At 34.1% G+C, this 13,558-nt stretch overlaps 1 protein-coding gene across 7 annotated transcripts in view; it reads left to right on the top strand.

The window, feature by feature from the left end:
- LOC144968244 (serine/threonine-protein phosphatase 2A 56 kDa regulatory subunit gamma isoform-like) overlaps window positions 1-10,762 on the top strand; it is a 49,378-nt gene extending 38,616 nt beyond the window's left edge. For 6 of the 7 annotated variants that reach the window (XR_013644552.1, XM_078906425.1, XM_078906398.1 and 3 more), the window contains one exon: window positions 5,437-10,762. Coding sequence is in view for 6 of the 7 variants with exons in the window: in XM_078906425.1 (XP_078762551.1) it covers window positions 5,437-5,571 (135 nt within the window). In the remaining variant the exon portion in view is untranslated. The remainder of the gene's footprint in view (window positions 1-5,436) is intronic. The other variant, XM_078906434.1, reaches the window with a different exon arrangement.
- The last annotated feature ends 2,796 nt before the right edge of the window (window positions 10,763-13,558 follow it).

Below are 13,558 nucleotides of genomic sequence, written 5' to 3'. Positions count from 1 at the left end.
GTATTTGTCGATGAGGCAAAATCTTTTTGTTGAAGGAAACTATGAGGATTATATTACTTACATTGAAAAATCCCCTGTGTGATATATAAGTGAAATTGAATTTACATGTATTATGTTTTAAAAGAAGTAGAATTTGACAGCATCAGTCCATCTTGCCATTTCAAAATTGAAGTTATGAGGGTATTTATCTCCTTATGATGAGACTGCTGGTTTGATTCCTCTTCAATAAAGAGCATGTACAATATCTTCATCTCAATAAAAAATAAATGTAAACAGTAAAACAATGCAAAAACGAAAATTAATGGGAGCTACTTTTCTGCCATCCTGATGGGAGTAGTGGAATTTCAAAATTGTTACTACGAAAGGATGCCAAAATGTCAAACAATAAGAGGTGTATATATGTTCTAAGGATTATTGATTCATTACCCTTCCTGTAATAGCACTTCATAGGATTCTGATATTTTAAAGATAATCATGGTATACATCATATTAGAGACATTTATGGATTTGCAATTTGATACATGGAGTGCTGTCAACTGACAGGCAGGGTTGGTTAGAGAATTGAAATCTCAAAACTTTCTTTTATATTATATTGTGTAGAGTATATATAAATGCACAAATTAACTCCACATATTTATTGGGTTTTTTTATTGCATTATCTGGCAGTGACATTTTGTTTCATTCATTAAATAAATGATAATAACAATAGCAATATATAATCAGCGTTGATAATCTTTCTCATAATTTTGGGATTTTCTCAGAAATTTTCAGCAATTTTGCTGTATCAAACATTTTCCTCATATTATTTCTCAGGCTGTTAAATTGTAGATTGGCTGAAAAATCGTCATGATGTCTTGTGTCATATTATAACAACTGTGTTAAGTGGCAGAATGTCGGTGACAAATGTCAAAAGGGACACCAAGACCAGTGGTGGTCTTAGATGAATTGATGGTCAAAAGGGAAGGGGATTGTGCAAATAGGTCTAGTTTTTTATTTTACATTGTCAAGCTGCAGCATGATAATACAGATGACGGGGCAAGCCTGCGATTTTTAAATTTTTGTTTTGGTTTGAGTTTGATTGATTGACCTATGCACTTTCTTTTTTTTTTGGTAAATTGCCATTATCATCACTAATAGATTATCGTATGTAATAAATTTTTCATATCTTTGTGCAGTTTCAAAATTTGACCAATGTCATTTGTCAATATAGTACATACAATTCATTCCCTGATTGGGAGGAGAATAACAGGATATTTATTTGAGTTGTTAAATGTGAAAATGACAGAATTTTCGCCAATTGTATTAGACAGAAGCATAGAATTTATTATGTTATGACTGGCATTAGGGCATGGTACGTCAGAGAGTCCAGATCTTGCTCTTGGAGTGCTGTCAACTGACAGGCAGGGTTGGTTAGAGAATTGAAATCTCAAAACTTTCTTTTATATTATATTGTGTAGAGTATATATAAATGCACAAATTAACTCCACATATTTATTGGGTTTTTTTATTGCATTATCTGGCAGTGACATTTTGTTTCATTCATTAAAATAAATGATAATAACAATAGCAATATATAATCAGCGTTGATAATCTTTCTCATAATTTTGGGATTTTCTCAGAAATTTTCAGCAATTTTGCTGTATCAAACATTTTCCTCATATTATTTCTCAGGCTGTTAAATTGAAGATTGGCTGAAAAATCGTCATGATGTCTTGTGTCATATTATAACACCTGTGTTAAGTGGCAGAATGTTGGTGACAAATGTCAAAAGGGACACCAAGACCAGTGGTGGTCTTAGATGAATTGATGGTCAAAAGGGAAGGGGATTGTGCAAATAGGTCTAGTTTTTTATTTTACATTGTCAAGCTGCAGCATGATAATACAGATGATGGGGCAAGCTTACGATTTTTAAATTTTTGTTTTGGTTTGAGTTTGATTGATTGACCTATGCACTTTCTTTTTTTTTTGGTAAATTGCCATTATCATCACTAATAGATTATCGTATGTAATAAATTTTTCATATCTTTGTGCGCGGGTGGTTGGATGGGAGCATCACCCTTGAATCATATACCTATGATGTTCGCATGGGTGTACGATCCGATAGTGATGTCGTTTCTTCTTCTCTTTACTAGCCTATCCTGCTTCTTTGGTTTGTGATTGTATTTTTGACAGGGGATATTTTTTTTCCTGTAAATCCTCTGCCTGTTTGTTCTTGGTTATTTATAATTTAGCTTATGATATCTTTAGGTTATGATTTTGATTGACATTTGTACTATTTTTGTTAGATTGCTTGTTTTTTTGTTTCAGCGGTCTCTCATATAACCTCAATTGTGTTGGAAGAGACCTAAAGCAACAAACAAACAAAAAACAAACATAACAGGATATTTATTTGAGTTGTTAAATGTGAAAATGACAGAATTTTCGCCAATTGTATTAGACAGAAGCATAGAATTTATTATGTTATGACTGGCATTAGGGCATGGTACGTCAGAGAGTCCAGATCTTGCTCTTATCAATACTGTCTTTGTTGTAATGCTTGGTAAAATAACAGTGTCATTCGCTGTAGATCACCTTCGCTAATTTTCGGTTGTCTTATTTCTTGTATTTTTCTTGTCCAGTAAACCAAAGTTGTAAATTGTAAGAATTGTTGGATTAATGTGTTCAAATGTCATATTTTATAATACTTTACATTACTGTATACCTTGTTTCAGCAAGTACTGATACTGATATGGTCTTAAAGCAAGCGCAATTATGTTTCTAAATCTAAACTTAACTATAAAATTCCTTTTACAGTGATTTATTTATGCATTCTAAAGAGAGAGTTTCCCTCTTTGAGATAATGTTTTAAAATGGTTTCATCTGGAAATAATTTTGTTTTTTAAATAAATAAGACAGAAAGAGCTGAGCGATAATATTGCTAAACGCTGCTCATCGCAAGTATTCATGTGATTAATTTACCCCAGGGATGGGGTGCCTTGATGAATGACTGATTTATTTTTGACAGCCTTGCATATTCGCAATATAATCAGTCCATTGAAAGCTTAATTTTTATCAAGGGTCAACCTATGCCTGTAAATTTATTTGATACAAATGTTCTTGATGAAATTGGCAGATCTTTCTTTACTGATATATACAGTAGGACCTCGAAATCGGGAACCTCTTCAACGGGATGGATTTTTTTCTCTTTATATTTTACCCCTCTTATAGGGAAAAGATCCTGGCTAATCGGGGGAAAATTTTGTCCTAGCCTAACTTTCATTTCAATGACTTAATTGCAACATTGTTTTTAATTGTTGAAAGAGACCGGTAGAATTTTTAAGAGTGATTGTGTCCGTGTTTTATGTCATTAGGCCTTTTGATGTAGCAGGGCAGTTTCATGGCTCATGTTTTATTGTGTTGTGGTTGTAAATTGTGCAAGGGTAATTTTATTGTGACCCACCATGAGTAAAATTCTTAATCAATTGGACAATAGTTATAGTTATTTTTACTCTCGGTGTCATTATCAAGACTTGTTTGAGAATTATAGAAAAATATGTTCACAGTTTAAAAGGTATTTTTAATCCAAAATAATTTCTTAAACAGGTGCACCATGCAGGCATGGATACCGTCCTGGAATTTCCATTCTGGGTGTCCCAGAAATCTAAAAAAAAAATAATGGCTGTCACGGAAAATACGGAAATTTACTTTTTGTCCCTGAAATAATTTTTTTAAAATCGACCATTATATTATGTAGCTGCCAACTCTCCTGATAAAATCGGGACTCCCAATTTGGCAATCTGGAGGGAAAAAAATATTTTTTATTAAAAAAACTGGTCTGTGATATGTATGGAAATGACCTTTGCATGTCCCTGGAATATGCTTTATGTCTAGCAAAGTAAAACAAGGAACAGAAAAAGCTCTAAATCTAGATTATATTATATAATAGTCTAATTATGCTGCTCTTTTGGATCATGACTGTATTATGCATAAGGGTGTCTCGATTTAGTTCTTTGAAAAGTTGGCCGCTAAGATATTACCACCTGAGATTACGAAGTTTATGCAATCTTGAACTGCTGTGACATCATCAGAATCATCATATCATCATCTCTACCAATGATTCTACAACAACCACCACTGCATCATCTCTACTACCACTACTACAACAACTACCACCTCATCACCATCTCTACCACCACCAATACTATAACAACCACCACCATGACTACAACAAGAAACACATCTTCATTCCTACCACCACAACTACAACAACCACTACCACATCATCATTCCTATCACCACAACTACAACAACCACATCATTTCTACCAACACCACTACTACAATAACAACCACCACCTTATCGTTAACTCTACCACTACTACGACAACAACCAACACCACATCATCATCTCTACCACTACAACTACATCCACCACCACATCGTCATCCCCACTACTATTATTACAACCACCACTACCGCATATTTCTACCACCACCTACCACCAAGACTAAAACCACCACCACCACATAATCATTCCTGGCACCACTGCAGGCCACAAACTTTAACACCACACCATTCCTACAACAACCTACACCACCACTACCACATCATCAGCATCAACACACCATATAATTAGGTGAGGAATTATACTAACACAATGGTTAGAGAAAAATTTTCTCCTTTTTTATGGTCAATTATTCTCACCAGTGATGTTCTTATCTTGAGTTATCCAAGTGCTGTGAGTGAGGATACCCCTTTTGTTGCAAGCAGATTAGTACTATTAGTAGCTACTTATAATTACTTCTTATACCATTGTAACCATATTATGCTCTTGATATCAGGTGTTTGACTGTCTTTTAAGACATTACTATTGCACGGCGTATTGTTCCTGAAATTTGAGGTTTTATCCATAACATGTCCCTGAAGTTTGAAATTGAGGGTAGCCATGCCTGGAATTTAATCATTTTCCCATTTTTTGTTTTGATGGGTTTATTATTTTTTCGTGTTTTTGTTTTTGCTTAAACCCTTAGAGGAATCGAGTTTCTTGATGAATAAGGATTACAAATTCCATATTGATTATTCTATAAGATGGTGGCCCCTTATGAAATTTAGAACATTTGTTAGTTGCTCATGGTTAGCTAGCTTACGGGAGAATTAATCCTCCTCCCAGAATAGTATTTATGTTGGTGTAAGTTTTTTTTTTTTCTTGAATGAATGAGGCAACTCCTGTTCTTTGTATTATTGTCATTAAACAAACAAAAAATTAAAAATTAAAAACCATCACTTCTACTTCTATTTTTATTTTTATTTTTAATATTTAGTTGACATCAGATCAGTATCCCTTTGAAAGTTGGCAAGCCTGCTCTTGCATGCCATATTTCATCACTTAAAATGGATTTTTTAATTCACTAATTGTCTTATTTGTTAATAATTTTCTTCATCTTTATTTTACCTCCAGATACAAAAGAAAAAGAAAGATAAACCACTACTTCGGCGCAAGTCGGAACTACCGCATGACGTGTCAATGATAAAGGCTCTAGAAAATCATAAGCGCAGTGAGGAATTTCTGGTGACTTCTTCTGAGCAAAATTGATTCCTTTTTGCATTATGTAAGATACTAATTAAAACAAAAAGATTAGATATTGTTAGAATGGTTCTTTTATAAAATCTTTTGGTAATGTCAAATTTTTATCTTTTATCATAACATTGATCATAAACTAGCCTCGTTGTGTAACTGTCTAACTCATTTTATTTACCTCTTGTGGGATGGCAAATCAGAAAATTAACACAAAATAGCTCAATACCCCAGTTTCCTTTGATATTATGTAAATTCCCATTGCTCTTTTGATTTAATGAAATGTTACAGGTCTTATCTGTGATTGCTAAGGTACACAATGTGAGATGTACCTATAATCACTGCTGGTCAGTTGATGAACTTGATTTTTTTCTCTGACGTAATACTTTTCAAGTAATGTTTTTAAGTCCAGGTTGACTATCCTTCACATTTTCTATCTTTAAATACTAACTAAATTAGGCTTAAATGTTCAGTTGTTGGGATTTATTTTCCAGCCCAAATTTTGGTTTATCATGGGATATAATAGATTTTCCACAAATGGAAAATCAATTTGTGATAATTTCACATCAGAATTGTTACATCTTGTCTTGTCTACAACCTAGTTAATAATATGGATCTCTCGCTGATAATATAATAAAAGTACTAGTTGTATAAAGATGCCACCATTTTTATTTTTATGTAGATTTTATTGCTTTTAAATGTTTTTGGGGACATCCATTCATTACTGTAGATTTATCATGACTGATTTAATCTATCACCATTGTTCATCAAATCATTGGCCTTACCTGTAATGTTTTCATATGATCCATAGTTCATTCTCATGTCCTATCATGGGCCTTACACTTGTATTGACAACAGCCAAGCAATGTCTCTCCTAGTCTTGCACATCCTTTACTTACTCACTCTACGTTTCTTTATCATCATCATCATCATCATCATTATAACAACATGAAAACTGTATTGTAGAATTCTCTATTGATTTCCTATATTTAGACGCATCTTGGTATAATTTTCATCTTCTTATCTGTTTTCCGGAATATAATAACCCAATAGGTGAAATATACTCCATATTTATTTTTTTATTAATATTTTTTAAACCATGAAATAGTAAGTTATAAAATGTTGATTATTACACATTTGTAAAAAAAACAAACAAAAAACAAATTCATATGAGCATTTCTTTTTGTTTTTGTTTCATGTCTACACTAAAGGCCAACAAAGAATTTTTTAGTTCATCATTTGATATTATTTTGAAAATGGATAAATAATGGCTGAATGGTTGGCCTGCTCATTTTTGGAATTTGGGTGGGGTTCCCGTCCTTCCGTAGTGGTCAGGGAGGTACTTGCTGTCTCTTCTATACCCTTATACCTGTTTTCCAATTGCTTTCTGTCTTTGTTTCAGAATGAGATTACTTAGTTTTGTCCTGACCCTGGCCTGAGTCCTTGGCTGGGAGGAAAATAGTCCAATGTTTAGTCCAGTTTTGAGAGATGATATTTTTTTCATTGTAAATCATCTCTGTTATGTACTGTTTTTTTTTTTTAATTAAAAAAAAACCCAAAACATTTGGTTTGTAAACATTTGAGTGTATTCCTCTTAGTGGAATCTTGTGCTGGTGTTTGGGTGAGACTTTTACTTTTAGGTGATCTCAAGCTCAGTACACTGATAGTGTGCTCTTGGAATCTATGTCTTACTTTTTCCTTAAGTCCTTTTAATTGCACATCTAGAATGTTTTTACTTTCCAATTTTCTTCCTGTTTACTGGCGCTGATATGACCTTAATGTGTTGCAAGTGCCGTAAAGCCCTTAAAAACAAAACAACAAACAATCATTTTTGGAATCAAGACTCTCTGGATTCACTTATATTTATTAGATCTTTTAAAAAATATATATAAATATATTAATAAATCATTTGTACTCGGAGAGAGGGAGGTGAGGGAGTGAATTATTTTGATGTCAAAAATTTATAACACCTTATAAAGGGATGGCTTATACGTAATGGGAAAGATCTGAGAATCAGCCGGGACATTGGACTAATTGTATACCTTCCTTGTTGCCATTAATTTGGACGATTTGCTTTGACATAAGCATGATAAGATCTGCCATTGAATAATAGTTCCTCTCTCCCGTGGTATTCGTTCCATTGGAATTGCATACCAACCATTCTAAGAAAATTATGTTTCTATAATAATCCTGTCTTATGCACACTCTTGAAATAATATTGCTGTCCTAATAAAGGAGTGTTCTAAAAAATTTCTTGTGCTCCTTAACAGTTTAAATGATTACCTTGTTCCATCATTAATGAATTAATGATCAAAACTTTGAGCATTTCCATCTACTTTCTAGTATTATTTCCTCTCTCCACCCACTCCTCCCAACCCCTTCCAACCTTCCACCTCAAAAAAGCTTTTTCCTCCTTGATGAAGTATTTTTTAAAAAAATGATAAATAAAGGAAAAGAACACTAACAAGGATTCATTTTTTTTGTTTTGTTTTATCTCCTAATATAGTCAGTTGAAATAAAGATACAGGATTGTGATATTTAATTGAATGAGAGAGAGGGAAAGACTTGAGAGTTTCCGAGTTTACGGAGAGGGAAAGAGAGAGAGAGAGAGTGTGTGTGTGTGTGTGAGAGATAGATAGATAGAGAGAGAGAGAGATGTGATTGTTTATTCAAATTAGTCGTTAATTCTACTTCTTTTTTTTTTTTGTTTTTAAAAAAATAGAGCTCTCTGTATGTTGCTAGCAATAAAACATCATTTTGTCTTTGAAAGCAACAGATCGAATTTCTGAGGAAAATTTTGGTATACAGTAGAATTACTTTAAACCGAAATTTTGGGGACCTTCTAAACCATTTCGGTTTAAAGACATTTTGGTTTAAAGTAAGTTCCCGTGTTGCAATGTTTTTCAAGGGTAGTAACTTTTTAAGGAATTTGCTCAATTAATCGTATCATGGGTTTCCCCTTAAATGGAGTTGTTGAATAAATGCCGTCTTCGCAACCATTAATTTAAAAAAAATAAAAAATTTGTGTGTTTTAAAAATATTTTTGGGGGTTTTCGTTTTCATTTCAAAATTGTTGAAAGATTTGAGTTCGGGATGCCGTGTAATTTACATATCTCCGTCTTGATCAACTTTTATTTCGACTTCACATAGTATTTTGATTTTAAACTCAAACGTGTAAGCACAGTGCTTTCTTTTAGACAACTTTAAGTAAAATGTAAAGCTAAAATAAGATCGAAAGTTCTTGTGTGATAATTGATAATGATGCGCAACTACTCAGAGGTGAAGTGAAATGGAAATGAAAAGGCGTGTCAATGCTAAGCTGTCTACTACACATCCCTCTTTTGTTGAAAAGCCATTAGGTTCAAAGGCCTAATTACATAGAACCTCCCCCCCCCCCCTCACATACATTTAAACAAAGTGGAAATGAAATGGCATTTCAATGGTAAGTTGTCTACCCCTCCCCCTCCTTATCGTCGTGTTGAAAATCCAGTCAGTTCCAAAGCATCAACACACGAGCGAGAACATCTCGCTTGCGTTATTCTACACCCCAACTCCCCCTCTTTCCTCATTTTTCGCCTGTCAGTCACCCGCTGTCTTCCTTTTCCAGTCTGTGCGATTGTGGTGTTGGCCAAGTGCAGTGATTGAAGTGTTTGCCTCCACCCCACCCATCACCCTCATCTTATACTTACGCTCTGTTTAATATCGCCGGGCATTATAACGTGTGGCCTCCTTCCCGAATTTTTGAAGAAAAATATAGAGAAAAAGGGAAGGTGCTCTCAAGTTGTTTCGGTTTAAAGAAAGTCCTGCTTAGAAGTATTTCGGTTCATCGTAAGAATTAGTACAAAGATAATGAAGAAACTCGTACAATTTATTAAATTCTTTGCGGTTTAAGGTATTTTTCGGTTTAGCTTCTTTCGGTTTAAAGTAATTTTACTGTATATGATTTCTGTATCAACTTCTTGCAAAATTGAAATACAAATATTAAAGAAAATCAAACTCATTTCTTGAGTTATTTCAGCATATTGTATGCCTTTTACTTTTCCTTTTTTAATTAATTATTATAAAGAGCGAAAAAGCCATGGAAATTTATTATACAATGGATTTTAAACAAAACTTTGCATGTTATTAATTTATATAATTTTTTTTCTTCTCTGAACAGCTTTTCTTTATTAATTTTAACGATATTTTTTTAGTGTAAATTATGCTTTGTTCATTGTGTTGTTCTTGTTATTTTTTGGGGATCATAACGGCCAAGATAATCATGACAACATTCCACATATTAATGCCATCATCCAACTTAGTTTGTTTTTTCTTCTCGAACAATCTGAATTTTGATATGTTAAAAAAAGTTTTCATTTTTAAAAAACCATTACCAACCCCTAGGAAATATTAGTTTGTTATTTATCTTGTTTCTACAACGTATTCAAATGTGCAAACTGACCAATTTGCAATTATTTGGATGGTTGAATTTGAAAACAAACAAAATGACATGGTTGACATATAACAATTAAAATCTAGACTGCTGAAGGTCTTCTTTCAAAATCATCATAGTCCTGATATGGTTATTTGTTTTCTACACAAATCCATTCGAATTCTAGTTCATAACATACAACTTGTTATAAATCATTTGAGTGTCGAAGTTTTGTAACAACTAACTTCCACTTAGGGTATTATTATTAAGGCTAAGTTGATTTATCTGGTTAAACACTCTGTGAAGTTCTCAACAGGGTAACGAATAAATGCAGTATGACTCGGATGATAGCTTGCTTTACAACATTTATAGTCACAACACCTAATTATTTGCTAAGAATCTTCTCTCCTTCCATTCCCATGTTAAATGCTCAGTAAAAGGCGTCAATTGTTATGAACCATAATGAAGCTAGTTATGCTGGGTTTTTTTTTTAAGGTTTCTGAGATTTATATATTTGCAATGAGTCTGATAATTTTTTTTTTTTTAACTTATATTATTATTTCTTTCTCTCTCTCTCTCTCTCTTAAGTTTTAAAAGTATAAGCTGTTGTAAATGATTCCTGGTTGGTTGTTGTCTGAACCCATTTTTTGTTTGTAATATCTTTGCATTCTTAAATATACATACATGTAAAAATACTGTCATTCAACAATGCATACTTTGCGTTCTTCGTTCTAAACAAGGCAAAAAAAAAAAACAAAAAAAAAAAAAAAAAAGGAAAGAATAAAAGTTGTTCTCAAACCAGAGTGTTATATACTATTATTATTTATATATAATGTAAAGGTACTTTGTCAGTATTTAGTTTGTATTCCTGGTTGAATAAATTCGACTTTGGTTGGAGTCTTCTGACCTCCCGTGGTGGGTGGAGAGGTCACTTTTGCTGAGTTATCCCTCAAGGGGGTCCCATTAGCTCAGTTGGCAGGTAGAGCGCTCATTTGACACGCAGAGGGATTAAGATCAACCCCGGGTGCACGGGAGTATTTTTTTCTGACCTGCTGCCCTGCTGCTGATACTGATATAACCTAAATGTGTCGCAAGCACCGTAAATCCCTTGAAAACAAACAAACAAAACACTATAGAAACCGGATAAACTTGAAGGCAGAGAGCTCCTGTAGTGGGCAGGGAGATACATACTGTGTCTTCTATCCCCGTATATCTGTTTTCCAACTTGCTTTCTTTTTCTTGGAATGCTATTACTTGGTTTAGTCCTGGCCCTGACTGGGAGGGAAACAGTCAAATGCATAGTTATTGTATTGGGAGATGATATTTTTTTCCTTGTAAATCATCTCTCTGTTATATATTATTTATTATATTTGTTATTTTGAAATTAAAATGTAAGCATTTGAGTTTATTCCTCTTTGTTGGATCTTGTGCTTGTGTCTGGATCAGACTTATAGGTGATCTCAAACTAAGTTACATTGGAGGTATGCTCTTGGAATCTACATCTGATCCCTATTTGTTCCCAGTTCCCCTTTGTCTTACTTTCTCTTGGGTGCTTTAATTGTAATTCTAGAACTTTTTACATCCCATTTTCTTCCTTTTTACTGGCGCTGATATAAAATAAATGTGTTGCAAACGCCGTAAAACCTTTAAAAACAAACAAACTAAACTTTGACCAATATAATATGAAACATAAGTTAACTTAGTTTGATTCTGTATGTGTATTTGTCACACATTGAGAGGGGGTAGTCATTTAGCATGCTCATTTAGAGCCTCAGATGATCTTGTGAAACTTGTGCATAGTGTTTCTCCTTAGTTGGCCAACACTTCACACCCCATTGATCGTACACGAGGAAGTGAAAGAAAGAGAATTCTGAATGGGTTGGCCGAAAATGATCTGGACTGGTAAAAGATTGCAGTCTGGTTCAGGGGTGTTATATTGAAGGAGGGCCCTGAGGAACTTATCGTTGTCAAGACAACCACTCGGTCCAATGTTCAAACCACAATAGACTCTTTGCAGATTTAATAGCAACTTCTGCCACCCATTTGATTTGGAATAGTATACCGATGAAATGCGTAACGTAACGCCCCATTGTTTTGGAAGACATCCTTCTTGAGACTTGCAGTGAATTCTGGTCAATTGTCACTTGACAACTCCTCAGGAACCCCAAATGTAGCGAATAGGGAATGTATCCAGGCGAACAACCATGCATCCTTACCAAGCACTCCCAGATTGAGTGGTAAAAGTGCAGATCAACCTAATAAATGGTCCCCAGTTACTAGATAATAGTGACATCCAAACTCAAAGAAGTGAGAAAAGACTTGCTCAAAAGGGGTGGAAGATGGTGAGTGATGGTTCAGACGGAAGAGTGGCCTAACAAGATGCATTGCGGTTACATTCATGGCAACTTGACCGTGTATTCTGGATACTTGCAGTCATGCAAGCCAAAAGACAATAGATTGTGTTCAAAGCTGCATAGATGAAACGCCTTGAATGGCTGAGTGCAAATTCAAAAAAGTTCACTCAGTTCTTTAGCCTCACAGTTTTTCACTTCCATCTTTCTGTACGAATCATTATATCCTTTTTGAGTACTCTCTCTCACGCAAACACAAATCAATAAAGTGCACCGGGTTCTTAAGCCTTGATGTCTTCAGCTAAGTTGAATAAAAGTTAACTTGAAGCCCTTACATCGTTGTGGAAACAGAAGTTAAGGAGTTGAGTTGTCCCCACTAGCAGAGAAAAGCGTTGAAGGAATAATGTTTTAATCCTTGAATTTTTAAAAAATCACCTTGAAAACTCCTTGAATTTCAAAATGTAATTACTGTAGGAATCCTGTCTTTTAATCTACCATGTTCCTTATTTGAGCCAATCCCCTTTGTCTTACTTTTTCTTGTGCTTTAAAACTAGGGCATTTATATAGCGCAATATCCACTAAACGTGCTCAAAGTGCTTCAAAGTGCTTTACAAGGGGTCCCTGGCCAACAGCAACACTTAACATGTAAAATGGGACATGACGCCTGTTAGGTGATATCACAATTTTTTCGGACAGAGACAACGCCGTTAACGGCCAGGTACTCATTTTACACCTGAGTACGTGAGAGAAAGTGAGTAAAGAGCCTTTTTCAAGGGCTCAACTTTGCGCCAAGTGAGGCTTGAACCCAGGATCTTCGCGAGTCATACCACGAGACCTTTTATTGTAAATCTAGATTTCTTTCTTTTTTTTATCACTTTTCTGTCTTCTTCCTTTTTTACTGGCTCTGAAATTACCTAAAAAGTGTTGCAAGCACTGTAAAACCCTAAATAACAAATTGGACCTCCTTCCCAATTGGCCACGAAGGGAGAAGTAAAATCAGTTTTCGGTCTTCAGCTACACGGTCATCAGCAAGTCAGAAAAGTTTGCATAAATATATTATAAATAAAATTTATAGAACGCCAATCTCCACCTAGCGTGTAAAATGGCGCTTTACAAGACATAGTTGACATGAAAATTATAAGAAAATTCGATGATCTTTTAAGTTATGCTGATAGATACCAATGGAATATAAGAATATAATTTTGAAATATTAAGGAAAAGTTAATCTAAGATATTCTGTCTT

Source organism: Berghia stephanieae, chromosome 1, assembly GCF_034508935.2.
Source record: "Berghia stephanieae isolate SIO BIC M18660-M18661 chromosome 1, UCSD_Bste_1.3, whole genome shotgun sequence".
NCBI lineage: Eukaryota > Metazoa > Mollusca > Gastropoda > Nudibranchia > Aeolidiidae > Berghia > Berghia stephanieae.
The sequence above is the reverse complement of the archived record's forward strand: the minus strand, read 5'-3'. Positions and strand labels throughout refer to the sequence as shown.